Raw genomic sequence first — 21,722 nt, forward strand, 5'->3', positions numbered from 1 at the left:
GGAGTCAGTTCTCACCAACTTTTGCTTGTTGCAGCAAAAAGCCGTGCAATTGCAATTCCTGTTGACTTGGACAGTCAGGTCAACAATCTGTTCTTGAAATCCCACAACATTGTGCAGAAGACTGCCATGAACTGGCGAATGACAGCCAGGAATGCTGCCCGCAGAGACTCGGTGCTCGCCGCCTCCAGGGACTATCGGAACATCATTGAAAGATTGCAGGTGACTGCACAGCACCCCTTCCACCTTTGATAAGCACTCACTTGCATGCCCACACAAAAGGAGGAAGGTACTAAGCACAAAGACATCTGGGAAATTAACTCCTTGGTAATCAAATTAGTTGGTGTGCAATATACTAATACTGTAGTGAAATCGAATGTAAACCATTGTATGAAGACAGGCAATTGAATGTGCATAGCTAATGGGAATAGAAATGCTCATCCTAGGAGAGGTTGATATCTGCAGGTAGTGGTATTGAAGTATTCTTGTTCTGCCATTAGTAATACTTCTTTGATAAGACATGACTTATTGATCATCACAGCCTTCCAAAGTCCTCCAGTGCTTTGCTCCTTGAGCCCCAAGGCTCTCGGTACAACAAGAGATGCCTGGAAGCCACTGCAGATCTGAAAACAGGTGTGTCAGTTCCTTGTGAACCAGTGGCAGCCACAGTCGTTCCCTGATGAAGCAAAGTGTGTACATTCCCATACTGTTTTTTTGCTAAAAAGACTATTGAAACATGATGCTTTGTGTTAGATGCAAGGATGGATGTATTACAGCTATATTCCATGTTCAGATCTGTAGACAGTTCAGCCTTTTTTTACACCAAATGAAATTCATCATCTTGTGTGATGCCTTTATCCTTTGAAGATTCATTTTTTGGTCAAAAGCTTTTTTCTGGCAAACAGTTCTCTAAATTTGTATTATGTTACATAAAACCACTGCCCAACCCATTCTCATTGCAATAGTTTCTCCCTATTTATCCATTCCTGTCTGTTTGTCCATTTCAATTTGATTAAAATTCCCCTCTGGCTTTGTTGTTATCTTGATATTTTCTGCTTGTTTAAGTATTAGGATAAATGTGGTTTTATTTTTATGGTAGCTGTCCTGGTTTGAGCCAGGATGAAGCTACAGCTTTCCAGACATCGAGGAAAAAGGGAATTATTTTATTTTTTGCACAATTCTAACTTTACTACTCTTTTCTCAGTTTGTTAGCATTAATAGTCAATCATTTGGCACCAAGTTTCAGTGCAGCTATGAAGCTGCATTTTTCTCTGTCTCCAATATCAATAAGAGCACCTACAAAGATGGCAAGGGTCAGGAAACTAACCTGGGGTCTGCTGGAAATCAGGGCTGTTCCAAAGACAGATGTTAACCAACAAATCTGAATATCTTATCTGACCAAAACTCTGTGGTCTTTAGTTTATCCAGGCAGGACAGATCTAATTGTCCTGTCCCCTTTTGTGATTTGTAAAGTTATTTACATGTATATTTAGATGTATTTAATGTTTGTTTAAAATGGTTGTGTTCTAGGACATAGTATCAGCTTTAGAGGATCGCCTGCGTCCTCTGGTCCAGGCAGAGCTGTCAGTACTGGTGGATGTGCTTCACAGGCCTGAACTGCTTTTCCCAGAGAACACAGATGCAAGGAGGAAGTGTGAAAGTGGAGGTTTCATTTGCAAGTAAGTTGTCTTGAAGTCTGTCTTCTTGGGAGGGTCTTTGTTTTGCCTTTTCCTAATTTTCCCATGCCCTGGGGAACGGTGCCCTCTTGCCCAGCTTTGTAAATACTTGATATGCTTTGAAATACTTGTAAAGTACAGTATCTCATGGTATGGTAGATACAGTTTGTCCTTGGAGGGAGGGGAAGAAAAACCCCAACAACAAAAGCTTTTGAGGGGTAGGCAGAGACTGCTTGAGAGGCTCTCACAGCCGGTGCTTAAAAATTTCTGTATTTGGTGTGGGATACAAGAGTTGATCAGTAGTACAAATGTTTGAGCTGATTTCTGTTATTCTATTCCTGCCTTCAACCCTAGTCATATCTGCAGGGTACTTGATCTTGTAGCACTTAGTGCTGGGCAAGTATGTCAGAAGGGGCAGTTACTGTGTGTCTCACCCAATGCAGATGCTGTCCAAATGTGGAGAGAAGGAAAAGAAAGATTACAAGGACATTTAGAGGGCCATTCAGAGCAGAATCCATCCAGCTTCTCAGATCACCTCCAGGAGGGGTGGATTATATAGAGAGTTTATGGAAACTAGGTACCAGAGTGACAAATCCTGGATGGGATGGATTTCTGAGTGCACTATCCAGGACTCTCAGTATGTCTTAACAAAGCAATATGGGGAATAAGTTTTTTGTTTTTTTTTTTCTTACTAATAAGCGTTTCTTCTGGAGGACCAGCAAGTCCTAAATCCCACTTCCCTTCCCCTGGTTTCTCTCTGCCCACAGTCAGAGGGTTTTAGCTGGCTGTCCTGCTGCAGGTGGGATGCACTTCACAGCTTCACCAAAGCCTCTAGTAGCTGGTTAAATACTGCTCTTGAGAGAATGTTCCCAAGACGGTTATATAGTGGTATGAAGATAGAACTTGCTTGCAGCTTAAACCAATTAAGATAGCCATGGATATATTATCCCGTTTTTTAGAATATTAGTACTAAAATGAGCTGTGGTTGATTTGATTATTTTCAGGTTAATAAAGCATACTAAACAGCTGCTAGAGGAGAACGAGGAGAAACTCTGTATTAAAGTGTTACAGACGCTCAGGGAAATGATGACCAAAGACAGAGGCTATGGAGAAAAGGTAATGTCACAGTTTATCCTTCTGTGTTAAACACTGGTTTTCTTAATCAGCAAAGGAAAATAAAGTTCCTGCTCTTTCAAGCTGTGTTTTATATGTGTAAGTATTTCTGTACTTGATCAGGAACAAAGCATTTTTAGTCAACTATAATTTCAAATGTAATTTGAAAGGTATGATTGTTTCTGTTGCTCTTCTGCTTTAGACTTGCAAGTTTAAGTCTAATTCCTGTGGCTGCTGGCACTGTAAAAGTATCTCATTCCTTATCTTTTTATAGGATATAACCTTTATCTGCTCTCTGGGTCTAGGTGACTCCTCATCAGGTCACATAATCTTGAAACAAGAGGATATTCTGGTTTTTTTATATTTTAATTTATATACATCTTTGTCATCATCTGGTTGTGAATTATAGACTGGAAATGTCTGTACACCCACCCATATGTTTTTCCCTTTCCTTGTATACAACTTATTTGTCTTGTTGAGAAGAAGTTTTTCTTGTAGGTACAGACTTATTCTCTGTTTGCATCAGAAGAGTATAGTTGTGCATGCGTGTTTGTATCTAGGCATTCTTACAGTCAAGCTCAAAATCCTAGTCTAAGGAATCATGCATTTCTAAGCAATCCAGAGCATTACCAAGGCACACAGTAGGTGTACAGAGCCATACACCCTGCCAGTCAAGGTGCTCAAGAGCAGTTGAGAGCTGGCACTTGGGACTGGGGGCAGTGCTGTGGAAGGACACTCACTGCAGCTCGGAGCCTGTGCCTGGAAGCAGACGGTGTCTCATATCCAGTTCTCACTTGCAGTAGGGTTTACAGTTGCTGCATAGTGCTAGATTCACCAGCACTAAAAGGCAGAAGCTTTAGAAGTCAGACAGTTTGATAATACTTTCTTGCTCTAGCTATAGCTGCAGCTACAAGGGAGGCTCTGAAGGCAGAGGAACCAGTAGCTCCAGCAGGGTGACCAGCCAGCTGGGCTGTCACCCATGGCCTCTGCTTTGGCTGCCTGCCATGGAAAGGAGCAGGCTGTAGTGCTCTGCTGCCAGCCCAGCAAGAGGCAGGGACCTGGAGGAGGGAGAGCATATGGAGCAGGAGGCTGAGTGCATGTGTGTGTGCACCTGCAGGGGTGTGGGCTGGGTGAGCAGAAGACTCCTGGGAAAATGCCCCAAGGGGAGGCATGGCCCGTGCTGTGCTCCCTGCCCTGTCAGGGAATGCTCTTCCCACGTGCTGCCACTACCTCCTGGCTGCCAGAGGTCCAGCCCATCTCCCTGCTCTAGACCTGCTGTCTCCTACCTCAGGATTTTTTTTCCCTTTGCACTTTTGAGTAAACTCATTGGCTTTTGGGGAATGTCCTGATCAGCTGCAAGAAAGCAGGAGATGCATGAGAAGGGGGCAGGGGAAGTTGGAAAGGGCAGCAATTGAACTTTCAGCACATTGTCCTTTTCTGCTGCAGTGGCAGTGTCACATGCTGGGTTGTAACAGCACAAGGTGAAGCCCTGTGGAGACCTTCTGTCCTCACCTCAAGGTCCCTTTACAAAGATATCTGCAATGTACAAGTCTGATCTGGAAGGGGACTGGTTGTAGCTTGCAGAAGTTAGTCTGCTCCTGCAGAAGGGAGCTGGGCTAGGTGATCCTCCTGAACAAGTGCAGAGTGCTGATATTTCCTGTTACCCAGCGCCGGGGGTGTAAAAATTAAGTGGAATCATAGATTTAGGTTTACACTTTGTTAGCAGATCAGTGTACGTTCTCCTCTTAAAACAGCCAAGAAAGACTGTCCAAGGTCACCTCAAGGAATAAAAAAGGTGGATGATCTATACTAGATATAGTATATATATTAATCACCAACAAAACCCAAATGAGGTCTTTGACTTTTTTTTCTTCTAAATGCAGTATACCACTCAGATTTTTCTAAACAGATATTAATTTACAGGAGTTCCTCAGACTTTATGTGGCCCACTTGGGTGAAGCAGTATCTCTAGAAGATGCAGTTAACATAACTTGCACCATTCAGACCATGGAGAACCCCACAGGATTCTCAAAATCTTCAGAGTGTAGAAAATACATTAATTTTGGGAACAAGAGCTAAGTTACATAATGCAAGATAAGAACAGGCTTGCCTGTGAAGTGGATTCCTGAATATGAAAAAGCAGCTGATTCCTCACAAATAGACTGCTAGTAGTAGTAGAACAGCTTTTACTGTCTGGCTATGAGAAGTGCAGTTGTATTTATTCTCCCTTGTGACTCATATAACTGTATTTAGTCACCACTTAAAAGGCAATACCTTTTGTTTTTAACATCATCCTGGAGTTCAAAAAAGGAAGGAAAAAACCCTTTTGCACCCACTCTTAGGTACTGGAGTCCCTGCATTCTTAAAGGTGGCAAAATTTAAGTCTTGTGACCAGCACAGGGAGCAGGCAAGTGAATGCTGCTTGTAGGTAGGATGTCACAGACTTGACAGCAGCCACTTCAGAGCAGTGCTCAGCAGCAGAGCTCTGTGGAAGTTCTGGCATAGCGTCTGATTTTGCTGTAATACCATGTGGTGCTTGCTGGAACAATCTGACTTATAAAAAGATTCTCCTCCTCCTCTCACAATCTTCCAGCACCAATAACCAGAACACGACAGCCCCCTGGCCCCTGTGCTTGGCCCTTTTGGAGATGAGAAGGGGGGGTGAGGAGGCGGTGCTGTCCACTCCCACCAGCCCAGGCCAAGGCTGTCCTTACCCAGCTGGGGTTCCTCTGCAGCGTGCAGGATCCCTGGGGAGAGCAGATGTACAGAAGCTCGTGGGAAGGCTCGAAGTTTTCCATATTGCTAAAGACTCCTGGTCTTGGCACACGCTCAGCTTTGCTCAGTGATGGGTAGCATACTGTGGTACATCTAATAGGCAGGAAGCTTCACTACATTGACAGTGTAGGCTAGACCCAAGTTTTTTACTTTGCTGAAACATGTCATTCATACACGTCTTTCTGGGCGCCTACCAGATGATTAGCCTCCTTTCTGCAGGACTTATATTTTAAAACTCCATTTCTCTTCCCAAACTGGAAATCCAGCCCCTGCTCTCCTGCTGCTGCTCACGCTGGTGTTGACTCTCATGCCCAAGGGTGAAGTTCTTGGATCTCGGTCAGCCAGCCCGCGTGGTTCGTCCCTTGGCACAGGAACAAAGGCAGGGCACATCCTGCCTCTGCAGCTCCTGGCACAGCTCTTCCAGCAGAGTCAGTTCCCTAACCCACTGCATCCTAGGCAGATGTTACTCACACCAGCTGTAAAATACTCACAATGTTGGATTGCAGCATTTAAGTGTTAAATGATTTATAAGATCCTAACGTGAAATTTATTTGCAATTTCTCTTACTAACGCTTGCTTTCAATTCTTCCCCCCCCCCCTTTTTTTTTTTCCTGGCAGATTACCATTGAATTGGATAATGCTGAGGTTTTAATTTTCTTTATTTTCTACAGTGTTGTTTCTATGGTGTTTGTTCTATGAGTAGCCTGTGATCTGTCCTGCTGTCTCTCTAGCACTGAGCTTTCCGATTTGTACGCCTGTGTCGGTGGATTAGTTGAGTTTCCAGTCTGCCGTGTGTCTGCGCTGGGAATAGTTACCATAACTAATTCCGTATGGCATTACTTGGAGTACTAGTCCAAATGTAGTTATAATTTCTGGCAGTCTGAAATCACCTGGTGCCATAGTAGATCCCAAGAAGTTTAGGACCAGATCCGAGTGCTTTTGCACTATCAGCTGATGTCAGCTTTTAGCCCTTGGCCACGATTACCCCGTCATCGGTGAACAGACACTTTCAGCAAAACTAAACCCTGGGGTTTCATGGCATTCACACAAGTTGGAAGAACCTGCCAAAAGCCAGCTGGAGGAGACCCTGGATGAGGTGTCTCCACCTGCTGACTAGCCATTACTCAGGTCCCAGGGCACAGCGTGGCAGGGTCCTTACACAGAAAGCGAATTGCTGGCTTTACTGAAAGAGGTAAGAGTCATGCAGTTCATCACAGCACCTCACTGTCCTTCCTGTTGCTGCTTAGTCAAGGTTTGGTGTATAAAGCCACGTAAAACCTTCGGATGTGTTGTGAAAGCCATGTGGTGTAACTCTATGAAAGTGACTGACTTCTGAAGCTGTCTGAGCAAAAAGCTTCTTACCGTCAGAAACGTGCCTCAGTCGCTGTGCAGCAGCCCGGGCTCAGTTTGTGCTCTGTGTAGCTGTTTTACAGGTGGAAAAGCCATATTTGAGGGAGAACTTTCAGTTTAACTGAAATTAAGCTTTCTGAGGACTTTTAAAAAGCAGTGTGTCTGGTTTGGGCATGGGGTGGAGGGAGGGAGCTGAGCTGTCTCTGCTCCTGCAACTTCCTCATCCAGCTTAAAAAAAACCCTCACATGTGGGTGCTAAATTTGAGATTCTTTTTGCATAAGCATATGCAAATCATGGAAAAGGTGATTGACTGGCACCTTATTTTACTGAAATACCAGGAAAAAAAGAAATATTTTCCTCTCTATGCATTGCTTCCTGTGTTCTCTCCCAAGCCAGCCTTTTATTTGGAACAAAATTCAACTACTTAAAGTGCTTAAAATGTTACTGCTCTTTATTCAATAGAGCAGATCATGAAATATGCCATAAATTGCTTTCTGTTGAACTTGTTGATGTTGATCAGCTGAATTCACCTGGATAGGTTAATTCTGAAAAACCAGATTTGAAGACCTTGCCTGTTGAAATGGTTTTGAAATCCCAACTATTTATCACAGAAGAAAACCAAAAACTGTACACATGGCCCAGAGTTGGGTTGGATGGTCTTCTGTGTTCAGCAAGGCTTTCAGAGAAGGGAAGGAGCAGAATTCCTCATGAGAACAAACAAGTTGTGGGGTTTTTTTGGTTTGTTTTTACCTGAGTCTCTGGTTTGGGCTGTTCAGGCCCCTGCTGTGACGCAGGTCAATGCTGTCACTGTCATCCCAGTCTGTGCTGATGTCCCCTCTCCAGGCTGGAGTAGAAGGTCCAGTCATGATCTGAGATCCCACCACCAGTTTCAGCTTCAACAAAAAGCTCTTTATCAGAAAACCCTCAGCTGGACTGGTCAGAGTATTCACCCTTCTGCTTCTTGGTAGGATTTTCTTCTCTTAGCCTGTGACTTTCTTCTCTGACCTGTGTTAGTAAGTCACACCAAGCTCCACACCGAACTGTTAGTATTATATAGCTATGGAGGTGCTGTAGTGTCTAACCTCTGCTGTAAATATTTTCTCTTTTTTATAAACCAAGTTTTTTCCCCCCTCTCTTACCTGCACAGTCTGCACCAGCAGCGTGCCCTGTTTTTGAAAAGTTATGGTGTAGCACATGAACATTTCCATCAGGCACTAGACACCTTGGGTGGTGCGAGGCTGCAGCATCCCAGAATAGCATCCATGTATATAATTTTATCCTGGAGAAACTTCAGACAAACTTGAATTGTCTAATTGCAAATTAAGTCATAATATGAAACTTTCCCCTTCAGTTTCTGGCTGTGATGTGCTGTCTTTGCCTGCAATAAATCAGCCAGAGCATGCAGAGCAATTTAGGACTTGGTCTGGAGGCTGCAATGGAGGAACTTTATTGCTCCTTGATGGAGCAACTGCGTGGAGGGAGGAGGTGTGTATATAACCATCAGCACTGTCTGCTTGTAGAAAGGGATTCAATGGGACTGACAAGTCTCAAAGGAAATCCTGGGTTTTCCTTGGTTGGTTGGACTTTTTTTTTTCCTTGTCAACCCTGGAAACTGCAAACATTTAGGGCAAAAAAGCCCCAGAAATCTCCATTATTAGTAGAATTATTAACTTCCTTTTCTGATGACAACTTGATTTTTCTGATCAGCTGAAATGCTCCTTATTTCCTCAGGGCAAAGCTCTATTAAAAGTAGTTGCCTTATGGCATCATTTCATGGTATTTATGTGACTGTATGCATAGGCTGATTTATATAACGTAGTGACTGACTGCAAGGTAATTTGTGAGTGGTGGGGTCCAAATGAAAGAGACTAAAAGTGCCAGGAGGTCCCTGCATTTGTTGCTGAAAGTTGTGCTAGAAAACCAGCTAGTTCCAGTCCCCCTTAATGTTTCTGTGAGTGAAGAAAGGGAGTGCCCTGTTAACTGGGTGAATAATGCTGGAATTCACCTCGAGGGTAGGAAATCCCCCAAAGAACAGGAAGGATGGTGAGCACTGAGACCTGAGTCAAGGTCAGCAGCATCCCCTGCCACTGCCGGCTGAGCTGGGGGTTGCTGGAGAATCTGCAGTGGGAAGAGGAAGGGGCAGTATGGGTTTGATGCTGCTGGCCCAGTTCACATGCTTTCTGCTGAGGGGTTGATCTGGGATTTGTTTTTTGTTGGAACTGAGGGACAGGATGGAACGAGCTTTCTGGGGAGAAGTTGTGTTGTGTGGTGTTAGTTTTCAACATCTTGTGGTGTGGTTTGAGGACCAACCATGAGCTGGTCTAGCAGAAATAGGGCAATAGCATCTTCATGCTCTTGTAGATGTTTTTTGAGCTCTGCAGCATCTGCTGCTGTGGCAGGATTTGTGCAAAAGGTTTTTCTTCTGGGGACAGAAATTAGGATACACTAAGAATGAGAGTCATGTTGCAGTATTTTCAAAACATTTGGGTTCCTGTAAACTTGTAAAAGTGCACAGACCTTTGGCACGGGCTGCCTGAGACTAAACAGCAAAGAGGTACCTTGAATGATGGATGAGAAGCATGGGGGTTTTTTATAGAAAACCAAACCCACTGGAAACTGTAAACCAGGTTGCACCTCATTTGTGCCTTACTTGCAGCATGGTTGTGTTGAATTTTGTTCTGATCTTGGGGAGTTGTGTGCTCAGAGCTTGTCTTTTGGGTTGTGTCAGGGCTCCTATGTTTCTGGCTCCTTGGGCTCTCCTGGAGCACCAGGCAAGTGTTGGGAGCTGGAGGGATCTCATCCCAGCTCAAGAGCACAGTAAGGTGGCCTTGGCATTGGCTGTGTGCAGGTTCCTCAAGCAATAAAGAAAGTGGAAAGACCAGGGGAACTGGTGCATTGTCTATAAAGACCCTTGGGCTGAGCTGCTCTGGATCACAGACCAGTAAGCAGTTGATCCTGTTCTTGATGGAGCTGTTGCCTAGGTGGTCTCTCTGAAAAGAGGTTCAGGACCAAGGGGAATTTTTTTCAAATGCAATCAAGTGTGAATCTTTACACAACAGTGATAACTAAACCCTAGTTGTAATTAGACACAGCAGCTTAATTGACTTTTAAATCAATCTTCAATCCACTAAAAGGTCCAGGCATGACAGAAATATGGATTTTGTGACGTTTCACAGCTGAGGCTGAGATGGTGAGCTCCACCGTGGGTTCCCTGTGGTCCAGGGCAGCTCAGCACAGCTCCCTCCCCACTGAGGCATTTCTGTTTGTGAAGTGATGTTCCCATCCAGCCTCCTGGGTCTGGGGAGACATTTGGGGACAGCGTGGCCCAGTTTCCACCTGCAGCGCGAGCCCTGGCCGCTAAAACGCACCCATCCCAGTGAAACACGTTAATGTTTTATGGACTGCCAAGGAGAGGAGCGTTAGTGCTGACCTGCAGGTGGCATGCTCAGGATGCTGAATGTGCCTGGGAGATGTCCTACTTCTTTTTTTTTTTTTTTTCCTTCTCCTTTCCTTTTCCCCCTCCCAGCCACATCGCAGTGAGCTGCTCCGCTGGGCACCTGCCAACATTCAAGCAGCAGTTACATAAGAACAGCTTTTTTTTCCTGGAATCCAGGCCCGCTGCTGATGTGTGACCTTCAGCGGTAATTGCCAATAAATGCTGTGTGGATGTTTACAGGCCCCGGGGCTGGCAGCCCTGCCCGCAGCCTGTGCCGGGCGCTGCCCGCAGCCTGTGCCGGGCGCTGCCCGCAGCCTGTGCCGGGAGCTGCCCGCAGCCTGTGCCGGGCGCTGCCCGCAGCCTGTGCCGGGAGCTGCCCGCAGCCTGTGCCGGGCGCTGCCCGCAGCCTCTGGGGCTGCCAGCGCTGCCAGCCCACGCTGCTCACCTGGCCTTCATTCTTCAGGGCGCTGAGGGGCTGCTCTGCTGTTGAACCCCCCCAAGGGCTGGGGCAGGGGCCAGTAAACACTGAAACGACCAAATCCAGTGAAACTATAAGCACCTGGAGATTCCCTTGTAATTATTTCATCCTTTTCCTGATTCGAAGTTAAAAAAGACCTGAATTAAGTAAACCCCCTGTTCCTTATTGGTGAGGTTTAGCTAATTTTATTCACTAGTGTCACTTCTTTGTGCAGCTGATAAAGTATCCAGCAAAATACACCTGCAGACCCACTCAGTATGGTTTTGGGTTGTTGGTTTTTTTTAACCCCTTCACTTTGGTCTTGAGGTTTCAAGGAGGTGAAAAGGGAACTGAAAATCATGGTTCAAAGGGGTTGACTAAAGTAACCTTCTCCATGCTCTTTATCAATGATAAACTAAAACTACAATGGCTGAGTTAGGTGCATGATACGTGCTATTTTATGCATCTTCTGATTGGAGTTGGAAAATATTAACCTCTTGAGTGCTGGAGAGAGAAGCAATTATTTTCCTGGTAGAGATAGCTTACTCCACAGTCACTCCTCTTGTGTATTTTGCACTTAGACAGTGCTTCACTTGTTATGTCTCATGCAGAGGAAATGCAGGCTCTCATAAATTTTTGTGGGCTGCCTTATATTTTTTTTTTCCCCTTCAGAAATCCTGCAATTTTTGGACCATTTTTATTGCACGAACTGGAACTGGTGAGCTCTTTGGAAATGGAAACTGGAACATTTCTTATAGTTATTTGTAACCAAAAAAAAAATAGTTTTACTATCTTACTAGTTAACTAAAACTGCTGATGTAAAATGTATGCTGAAGATGGTTCTTGCTATAGTCAGTTATTGCAAAAGACCTGCATGGTTGAGGATGTAAAGAGAAGCAAGTGAGGGCACTCCCACCAAAGGTCAGTGGCAGACCAAGGTCTCTAACTCCAGGAAAGCCCCAGCCCAAGTAAAAGATGCTTTCTCAAGTGAAAACTCTGGAAAATGAGAGAAGGCACTCCTGTGGGCAGAACTCTGTGACCTTTCAGTGCAGGCACTGACAGCCCTTCTGCCAAATTTCCCACCTCATTGTCTGGCAGTGCACAAAGTCTCTGCAAACCCACTGAGATAAGGGGGGAGGAAGCATTTAGCCACCTCCCGATCCGGGTGTGCGCGTCAGCGGCCGGGCGAGGGTGTAAGTGTGTGGCTGCTCCAACCAGCAAGGGAGCTGTGGTGGGAGCTGGGGGGCTGCCTCTGCCCCCCACAAATCCCATGTGTCTTCTGTGAGGGCTGGGAATGCTGCAGGGCTTGGAGGAGCCTGTGCCAGGACAAGGTGCTGCTCCACATCTCCTGCTGCCTCTTAATTTATGGAGGTGTGAGATCCTCCGTCACTAAAAATACATCCACTGCTCGGCAGCTTTGCTGCAGGTCTGTTACAATGGCAAACTGCAACGTGGGAAGCTTGTCAAAGCAGTTCAAGGCTCTTGGTTCCCAATTATTCCTCTCTGTCTTGAAACTTACCCGTAGCAAGTCAAATGCATTTTTGACAAACACCTACATATCATCTGCAGAGGCTAGAAATTTCCCATCCAAATTTTTTCTGGGTTCTGCAAGGTAACAGCATTGGCCTTACAAAGGAGACTTGGCAGGCCAGTCACCTACGTGGGATTTTCTGGTATTATGGAAGAGTTATGAAGGACAGCAACGTAATTTGTGCTCTCGTCCCTTGCCATGAGTCGAATCAGGCGGTGCTTTTGCTCTGTGTCTTTCAAGTAAGAGCTAGACAGGATGTATTTCACAGAGAAAAGAGGATAATTTGAGAAAAAGGAAGGAAAAAGTGGAAAGAGACTTCCAGGACTGTATCTAAACAGCCATTCTCACTGGAACTCTAGCTGATATGGGAAATGGTAATGTAAGAGCTGAGGCAATGGGCAGTGCTTTCAGAATAACAGATATGAGATCTTTATTGGAGCTCTTTGCATCTGGATATATGACCTAGCTATCAAAAGCTTGATGTGATATCTGGTTGACTGACTCTGTAGTTGTATTCCCCCTTTTAATTTCCTCCTCTATGCCAAATCTCTCCTCCTTATCCCCCGATAATTGGATGTCATATGCATGGAGTTGGGTTGGTCCCTGAATTCCCAGATTTCAGGACCAGAAGGGACTTCCTCAGTAATTTAACCCGACTTCCTGCTCAGCACAGGGGCATCTCATTCTCACCATTGCTCCTCTCCTGAGCCAAATCAATCTAGGTTGACTAAGCTGCTTCACAACACTCAGGGTTGATTTCGACCTCTCAGGCCAGGTGTCAGTTTACTCCTGCCTTGCATCAGCTCAGTACCTTTGTATCCGATTTAGTTACTGATTGGAAAATGACCCGAAGGAGATGTGTGGTAGTTTAGAAAATGGCATCAGCCTGCAGAAGGAACTGAAGCAGTCTGAGGTCCATCACCTCTCAATCCTTTGGACTTGGAGATGACCTGAAGTGAAGGAAGTTTGTGCTTGCAGGTGTGCTGGTTAGTCCATTGCTTTGTCAAAATTCCAAAGTTCAGTGAGGCTAAAGAGGATCAGATTTTTTCAAGTGTTAGTGTGTGTGCTCACACAGACATGCAGTTTTTTGGATAAGATTATTTCCCACCCATTTGTAACATTACGATACAAGAAGTGTTCCATCCTGTTCTTCTGAGGCCACTGTTCTGAGCAGACCCAGTCTAATTGGACAGGAATCTCCACCTGTCTTTTGAATGCCATTCAGACCTTTTCAGCTCTCAGTGTTCTGGATGTTTACTGTATAGCTGAGTTTAAAAAAAGAATTGAGAAAAGCTATTCAAAAGCTTTACACCTGAATGAAAATCTATCTGCATTTCCTCAAACCACTTCCACTTTTTTAAGAACAGTGCTAATTGTTTGAATTTTCTGTGAAAGTCAGGATTAGACAACTCTCATCTCAATTGTTGCTTTGAAAGCAAAAAAAAATGAAACTTTCATACCTTCCTCAAAACCATAAAAGAAAATGACAGAAACCTCTTCCTTATCTTGTAAGTTGAGGTGTAATGGGTTCATACTTGAACTGTCAATTGCTTTGGTGGTTCTTGAGGTGGATTAATCCATTATTGAGTCAGATAAAGACCGTTCTGGGAAGCATATGCCATCTGTGTTGAGGAAATGGTTCCTAGAAGCATTACGGTCGCCAACAGGTCAAAGAAATTGTAATTCTCCTGTTACAGCTAATGACAAGTGGTTTATTTGCCAGTCTTGTGGGAACAGAAACTTCAAAGGAAGAGGGGTTTTGCACAGCTAGTTGAAAGGAACTTTTTCTGTTGCTAGCAAAAAGGGTCTTCTCTGACCCTGCCACTCCCTACATTCCAGTTTAAAAGCTGACCACTGTGTCTGTGGCACTCGCCTGGCTGCTGTTAAGTGAAGTGTCTTGGTATTCCATAGCCTTGTTTCATCTCCCAAACTGTGATTTTTCTTCTAGATGGAGAGCTGAGGTATAGGGAGGCACGAGAACTCTAGCGAAATGACTGCTTCTGTCTGCTCTGCCACCCTCTTCAGTCCTTCTCGTGAAGCATTAGCTGATACTTTGCTGTTGCAGCACACAGGATAGTGCGAAGTGTAGCACAGTAACTGTAGCTCAATAATTCTTTGTTATTTTAACCTGTTTTGACTCAAAGAATAACAATTTCAGTATATGGAGTTTATATTCTTACTGAAAGATTGCTGAAGGCCATGCTTATTGGGAATGATCCATCTGAACATTGCCAAGGGCAGTAGCTTTTGCTTGCAGATGAGTTCGTGGAGCTGGTTCAAACATGCTGATCTGTTTAGACGTGCTGTCTGTGCTCCAGTGGCAAGGTACAGGAATTTGCTAGCTAGAGTATGAACTTTTCCTTCTCCAGTTGAGTTGGAAAGATCAAACTCATTTCATGCTGATCCTTTTGTGCTGGTTTTCAGCCCCAAAATATACAGATGTGTTTGATTAAAATGGGGTTGTGGTGTAAGGAAGCTTTCATTTGAAATCCAAAGTCCAGTACGTTATCTTGTAGCAGTCAAGTCCACTTGAGCTGCCAGCTCCAGTCTCCCCTGGAAGGAAGGTACCTCATTTCCCCTCCGGGGGAGTGTGCATGGTTTCCTTGCTGCTGCTGTCTACTTAAGAATGGAGGAATTTTTTGCTTTGCTCTGAAGCAAGTTGTGCAGACGGTGTTTGCAATCAGAACAATGTGCCCAGACTCCCTAATGATGTGATCCGGTGTTTCCAGTGTCCAGACTGGAGCAGGGAAGGTGGACAAAGCAGGCTGCGCAGGAACTCTGTGTTCCTCTGCAGAAATGAGGTTCTTCCTGTTACCTTTTGGTCCTCTGGCTGAGACACTCCCTGCTTTAGTTTGGCTAAGAGAGAAATGGTTTGCATGCTTGTGAAGTTTCCAAGAGCGGTGACAATGCAAGGAAACGCCATACCAAAGGCCGTGTGAATTAGCCAGGAGGAAAGTCCATTAGGAGAAGAACGGAGAACAGCTCTTCCTGGCCAAGGAGCCCCTGCCCATGGAGCACTGTAGGGGAAGTGCTTGCTCCTCTGGCTCCTTCCTGGGAAGCACAGTTTCTCCCTATATAGACTTCTGGATCCCATGGCCTTCCTCTCACTTTGCTGAGCCCCTCCCAGGCTGCAGTGGGTATTGGGCTAAAATAACACAGTTGCTCTCCAGCCTATGCCTGATTTGTCTGTCTAGTTCGTGTGCCCTCTGGGCAGACCTGGGCAGCGAGGGGCTGCCTTGACTTGGTATCACTGCATTGTCCTCCCCTTATTGCTTTGTGTCTATTCCTGAGATGTTAAATCAATTTACCCACAGTAAACAGGCAGTCTCATTTGAATGTTGAGGTCTCTGTTGTATGTCTAAGCTCGACTAGATAAAGTTGCTCGTCTTCATCTGTTTCAATGTGATGATCTGCATCTTAAATTTGGAAAACTGTTGCTGTTAAGCCTCTTATTTTGTCGCTTATGTTTGGTGATGTATCAGGTATCTTTTATCTTGGGAAAAGTATGTTTATAGATGAGAATCCAATGAAAGCATTTTTTAAAACTTCAGGATGCTGCCTTTCTGTGGCATGTAGCCCTGGCTTCCTTCTTCTCCTCCCTGCCAGGGATGGGTGTGCTGCTTTTGCCCTTGAGTGGCAGATCCCGGGGCACAGCTGGAAGAGGCTGCCCCAAAGTGCATCTCTGCCTTGCACCTGCAGCTGGAGCTTTTTGCTTGTGCTGCCTCTGTGTTCGTGCAGAGTAGTTGGGGATGTTCAAATGATACCTGCAAAATTTTCAAAATGTAGCCCTTTTAGGAGCTGGGTGGGTGGGAGGGTGTAAACAGTAATTATGGCTGTAATTTGTGATGATTCAGCTAAGTCAAGTGCTTTGCTAGCTCCCTTCCCCTAAGTGTTGACCACTAGATTTCTGTTGGGATGAGAGATTCTTGAAGAATGACTAATTTTTCTGCATTTTACTTTCAACTAGCTGCCGCAACCTCCAGAAACGGAAAACTCTGTAGAGGTGTGTCACCCACCTATATTTGTACAACAGGCAAATATTGGTGTTTTGAAGTAGTCCTGGTGGAGTGTCTTGTTGGTAAAAAAACCCTGTGAAATGTGTGTTCCTACGTGGTGTTAGTGAAAAATAAGTAGATTTGTTGAAGTGGTTTAATCCAGTAACAGCATCAGCATGATAGTATAAAAACTATGTAAACCAGTCCCAAATGTTTCTTCCTTTCAGCCATTTGCCTTATGGCTTTAAGGGAGGCAGTGTTTGAAAAGTCTACTCGCAAATTCCCTACATTATAAAAATGAGATTTCATTTCTCTGGCTACTAGTAGAAAATGTGATTATCCCTTTGTCTCGTGTATTTAAAATTTTTGATGAAGAAATGGAGGTGTCAGAAGTTCTGGGAGCTTCACAATCCCAGAGCAGCTGGGTGTCCCATTTAAAGTGCCACAGTGAAACAGCTGATGGTCACATCTCCAAGGTTACAAGCTCTGTAGGGAGCTGGAAATGTAGGTACTTTACCTGTATGAGATACCCCAACATTAGTTCACATAAAACAGATTATTTGCTTGAAATGAAGACATAAGCATTTATGAAATCTCAAATTTGAAATTAATGGGACATCCAGAGTTGGCATTGGTAGGTTGCACAACTGGGTGCTGTACCAGTGCAAATCTAAGCGAAACCACATGGAAATCTAAGACTAAGACACCATCAATTTTCTGACCTATATAAACATGAAGATTATAAATATGTCTTGAAATCATGAAGAAAAAAAAGTGATTTATGGTGGTTTAGACTTTTGTATTTGTAATTTTTGTGGAATACTGTTTAAATGTAAACTGAAACTCTGAGTGGTCATAGAATGACTTTGAGATGTTTGGGAGATGGGTCCTGGTTTAAGCTGGTCCTTGCATAGAGCACATTTTCAGAATGCTTTAAAGCAGCAAAAACTCAACGTACTTCAGGTGTACAAAGTGGAACTTCCATTCCTGAAAATTAATATCTGAAATGATACATTTGATTTGAAAACGTGTGTGTGCCAAAGGACTCTGTTTAGTGGAACCCCCCTGAAGTCTGTGGCATTGGAACAGGAATCCCTCTGGTGTTGTCAGACCCTCCCCACTCTCAAAAGAGCTTCGTTGACCACAGTCAGATACGTTGCAGTACCTGCACTTCCTCCAGAAGTGTGTATATAGTGGGTCGGGGTGTTTGTGTGTGTACCTGTGTATATGTGTGCATGGGCATGCATGGTTTGAGTTCTTAAAGACTTGTGTGTTACTGGTAACTGTGAAATTAGACAGACTTTGTGTTTTTTTAAATCTGTGAGGATGTGTTGGCGTATGTGCATGCTGTGGTGGTCTGCTGGAGGGGGCAGAGCAGACTTAAGTACTGCCAGAGCTAAATGAGGGCAGATGTTCAGACAGGTTGTCAGTCAGTATTCCTCTTCTTCCCCCTTGCTTTCAGTTGTGACTTCCCTTAATATTTTCCATGAGTGCAAAGATGTTAGTGTCTCTTTAGTGTTGTTCTGCTTTAAAATGAAATTTCTGCATGCACAGCAGGAGCTTGATCAAAGTCTACCACAGAGGCAACTGGAGGATCATAGAAGGGTATGTACAGCAGTCAAGTGCCTTCAGAACTAATCCTCTACCTTTTCCTTTTGAACAGTGAAGAGTGAGTCACCTAAGAAGATTCTGTGGTTAACTGCTTGCTGTGGGTCACTTGGACAGTCTCACAGGAGCAGCCGTGCTTGCAGAACGGGGGGCTGGAGCACCTTCCCTGGGGTTACATGGAAGGAGCAAGTGCTTGGCTGCTCTGAATTAAATCTCAGATCCTGGTCTAGTCTGTTCACCCTCTCCAGGCACTCCCCTTTGGTGATGGTCAGGCAATTATGAAGTGAGATTAATCAGTGCTTGGGGAGTTTGCCTGCTTTGGCCACACCTCCCCCTTTGTGAACAGCCAAGCTGCAAAATCAATGTCATTAATATATTTCTTGATTTCTTCTGCTCTTATAGCTGGGAACAGAAGAGCAGCAACCTACAGCTTCACTCTTAAACATTATTGAAAATTCTCTGGTTTTAAAATGATAACAGGTTTTTTATAACACCTGAACTGAGTTGTGTATTGCATCTGCTTCACTGATCCATGGACAATAATGTTTGTATACTACTTACTGTTAGTTGACCTTGATGGTGAATGCAGATGAAACTGAATGCTGTTGGTTTGTTTCGAGGGAGCATATTTGATTTTCCTTATTGCTGCCAAACATCTGATATTTGTTTGCACACTGTACACATCAAAGTGGTGCACAGCAGTAACGTGATGGTTAAAAGAACTGTTTTGGAGCCAAACACTGCAGCTGAATTAATTACAACATTTCTTAAATACCACTTATTTTTTCTCCCCTCTGCTTTGATCATATACTTGTTAGGTAACACGGTGGGTTTGAAAAATTTTGTAGGAAACAAAGTTTTTCTTCCCGGATAGAATTTGAAGTGCTAGTGAATGTGGTATTGAAGCTCCAAAGCCTTTGATCAACTTTCAGGCTAGAAACAACAAATGCCCCTTATGTGTTCCCACTGGTATTTTCTGGTTACTTGTCCTATTTTGGGTACACAGCTCCTCTAGACAATGGTGCTGCAGGTCTGTCCTCAGAACAGCAGTTCCCTCTGAGGTCTCTCTACTCACCCTGACCCTTTTGACCATGGAACAGAAATTGCCTTCTGGTCTACAGTGGGCCAGAAGGAAAGTTTGGAGAAAAACTCCAGACCCTTCTCAGTTCAGGAGGAGGAGGTGGACTTTACTGTACAGCAGTTCTTGTGGTGTTGCTATCTTTGTAGTAAGTAGTAAAAATTATTGGGTTTAAATGCCAGTTGATAGGACAACCGCCAGTTAGTTTAACAGAAAAGGAAAAAAAAGTAATGTGAGAAATCCATTGTAACTCGATTTTTGGCTTAGGGCTCACATGGGTATCAAGCTGCCTTTCTAATCAGTACCCATGTAGAAAGATGATGTTAAGGGTTTGTTTGGTTTGGTGTTTTGTTTTGCTGTTTTGTTTTTTTCTCCTGCTTGGCCTTGTTCTGTCATGCAGCCTTCCTTACCTGCCAGACCTGAAGCAGCAAGGTGGTTAGAGCACTACATCATGTACTAAACACTCTCATGTTGCTGTCAAAGTGGCTCCTCTGGGATAAGAATTCACTTGAGCTTTTCAACTGAGTTTCTTGCCTCTCCTACATGTTCACCATTTGGCCCAAGCAGTGATAGGAAGCATATGCCCCTGGGAAGAGTGCTCATCATCTTCCACTGTAGCTTGCCTTTTTTTTTTTTCTTTGGGGGACTTTGGGAAGCAGCTGGTGGAAAGCTCTTTGCCCATTTATTTTATATCTTCTCTCCCTGCCACTTCTCTCATCCCCATCTGATCCCATAAAATGCAGCTCCTGTGCTGCAGCTTTCACACTAATAATCTAGAGGAACAAGCTTTAATCTACAATTGCTGTGCCAGAAGCAGATGGTGTTGGGAGCCCCAACCTTAGCACCAGCCGTGCAGGGAGGGCAGCCATCCCTGACCAGCTGCAGGCGGATGTTGCGCTTCTCCCTCTGGAAGTCAGGTCTGCAATTTGGTGAAGGACTGCTTGTTTCCAGACAGGTTTTTGTCTTTCCAGTGCATTGAGCTTTCAGGATTTCTCTGCAGTTCCTTTTGTGGGTGCCAGTTTTGTATCAAACGCAGTGAAGCTGTGGCACTGCTGGGGTTTCGTATGAGACAATTAATGCACATTTGTGTTGTTCCATTTGCTTACTTGTGATTTAAAGGCCTCTAGTGAAATTTTAAAATGTGAGACTTCACTTGCATGACAGCTAACATTAAACCTTGTAGTTAATGGCATTTTGCATCTGTAGTCAGAGAACTGATTTGATTTGTAATATGACTGAAAATCAGTGCCAAGCACTTGTGAATGCACCTCAAGGTACTTTAGTTCATCCTAACAGATTTTTAGTATGAGATTATTCTTGGCTAGATTGATTTTCTTTTTTTGGGGTCCCCAGAAAACCCCCTTGCTCTCCTCTCAGGTGGGTGGTGCTGCTGCTGCCACCAGCAGAGCTGTAGCTTCCCGCAAGGATAATACCCCGTTTTCCTTGGTGCACAAGGACTTTTGGAAAATTTGTCCATCCAGCTGGGCTGTTGGTGTGTCTGCCCGCTGCTGGCAGTGCCGCCAGCTTCTCTAGGGGCTCCCTGGGAGTTCCTGTGAAGCCTGAAGTGGGAGTGGGGCAGGGTCTGCGGGGTGACACAGCCTGGCAGCTGTTGTGCGGGCAGCACCGCCGGGTCGGCAGGAGGTGCCGGGTGCTGCCAGGGCGCGGCGAGGAGCGGGGCCCCGCCGTGCCTCGTGCTGGGCTGCTGACTGCCGGGTGACCGGCCGGCTGGGGAAGCTGCCCTGGGCAACAAAGGGCTGGGCTGCAGCGGGATGGCTCGGGTTCCCACAGCCTCGGGTGGCAGCAGCTGCTGGTGGAGGGGGAGCGAGGAGTTGCCTCCCTGTCACATTGGTGACATGGCAAAACGGGAGAGGTTTGAGAAGATGGGATTGCTTCCTCACAAGATCATTGCTCGGTGTTGCTCTGTCTCTTAATCCTCCTCTTTGTTTTGTGTTGGTGCTGCACAGATGCCACTTCTTTTTACATTTAACGCTGAGATGATAGATCTGGATTTAGAAATAACAAAAACTTCTAGAAAACTTTAGCACAAAATCTGAATGGTAGCTGCTTCTGGTACTGGGAACACATAACTTTGTCTGAGCCCCCTGAGAACTCCCTGATGTCCCAGCCTGCCCGAGCACATCAGGAGATGCTCGGTGGAGTTTTTCCAAATCTCCAGGGTTTTGGTTTCCCCCTTCCCTCGCCGCGAGTGGGCTAGTGATAGCAGCAGTCCCCTTGCCACTGAATAGAAGTAGTTGGTTTATTCATGAAGCTCACGTGGTGATTTCATTATCCTCTTTGACTCAAGGGTGAGGCACTCAGGCAAGTGTTGGTCAACCGCTATTATGGCAACGTGAGACCGGCGGGACGGCGCGAGAGCCTCACCAGCTTCGGCAACGGCCCCTTGGCTGCCGGCGGCGCCAGCAAAGCCGGGGCGGGAGGTAGGACCTGCTCCTGCTCACCAGTGCTTCATGTGCTTAGTGTCTGCCTGACAAATCAGGTGAAACAGGGGGTTTGGTTTTGTTCTTTTTCTCTCCCCTCGTGCTCTGTGAAATCCCCCAAAAGAAGAACCTAATCACACGGATGGGGGAAGAAGTCCTGCTGGCGTGTCTGTCCTGGCTTTGGAAACTCCAACATGTTTTAACTCTCCTTGAGAGATTCCACTCCAGGCTGAGCAGGGCATCACTCTGCTGTCTCTAATCATGTCA

The 21,722-nt window shown here is 45.1% G+C and overlaps 1 protein-coding gene across 1 annotated transcript in view; it reads left to right on the forward strand.

The window, feature by feature from the left end:
- ITPR1 (inositol 1,4,5-trisphosphate receptor type 1) overlaps window positions 1-21,722 on the forward strand; it is a 165,916-nt gene that overhangs the window by 82,927 nt on the left and 61,267 nt on the right. Inside the window, exons 36-42 of the mRNA XM_051627327.1 lie at window positions 35-219; window positions 1,528-1,676; window positions 2,678-2,789; window positions 6,180-6,206; window positions 16,304-16,339; window positions 17,886-17,936; window positions 21,323-21,455. Coding sequence (XP_051483287.1) covers window positions 35-219; window positions 1,528-1,676; window positions 2,678-2,789; window positions 6,180-6,206; window positions 16,304-16,339; window positions 17,886-17,936; window positions 21,323-21,455 — 693 coding nt within the window. The remainder of the gene's footprint in view (window positions 1-34; window positions 220-1,527; window positions 1,677-2,677; window positions 2,790-6,179; window positions 6,207-16,303; window positions 16,340-17,885; window positions 17,937-21,322; window positions 21,456-21,722) is intronic.

The sequence above is a fragment of the Apus apus genome, chromosome 9 (assembly GCF_020740795.1).
Source record: "Apus apus isolate bApuApu2 chromosome 9, bApuApu2.pri.cur, whole genome shotgun sequence".
Classification (NCBI taxonomy): Eukaryota; Metazoa; Chordata; class Aves; order Apodiformes; family Apodidae; genus Apus; species Apus apus.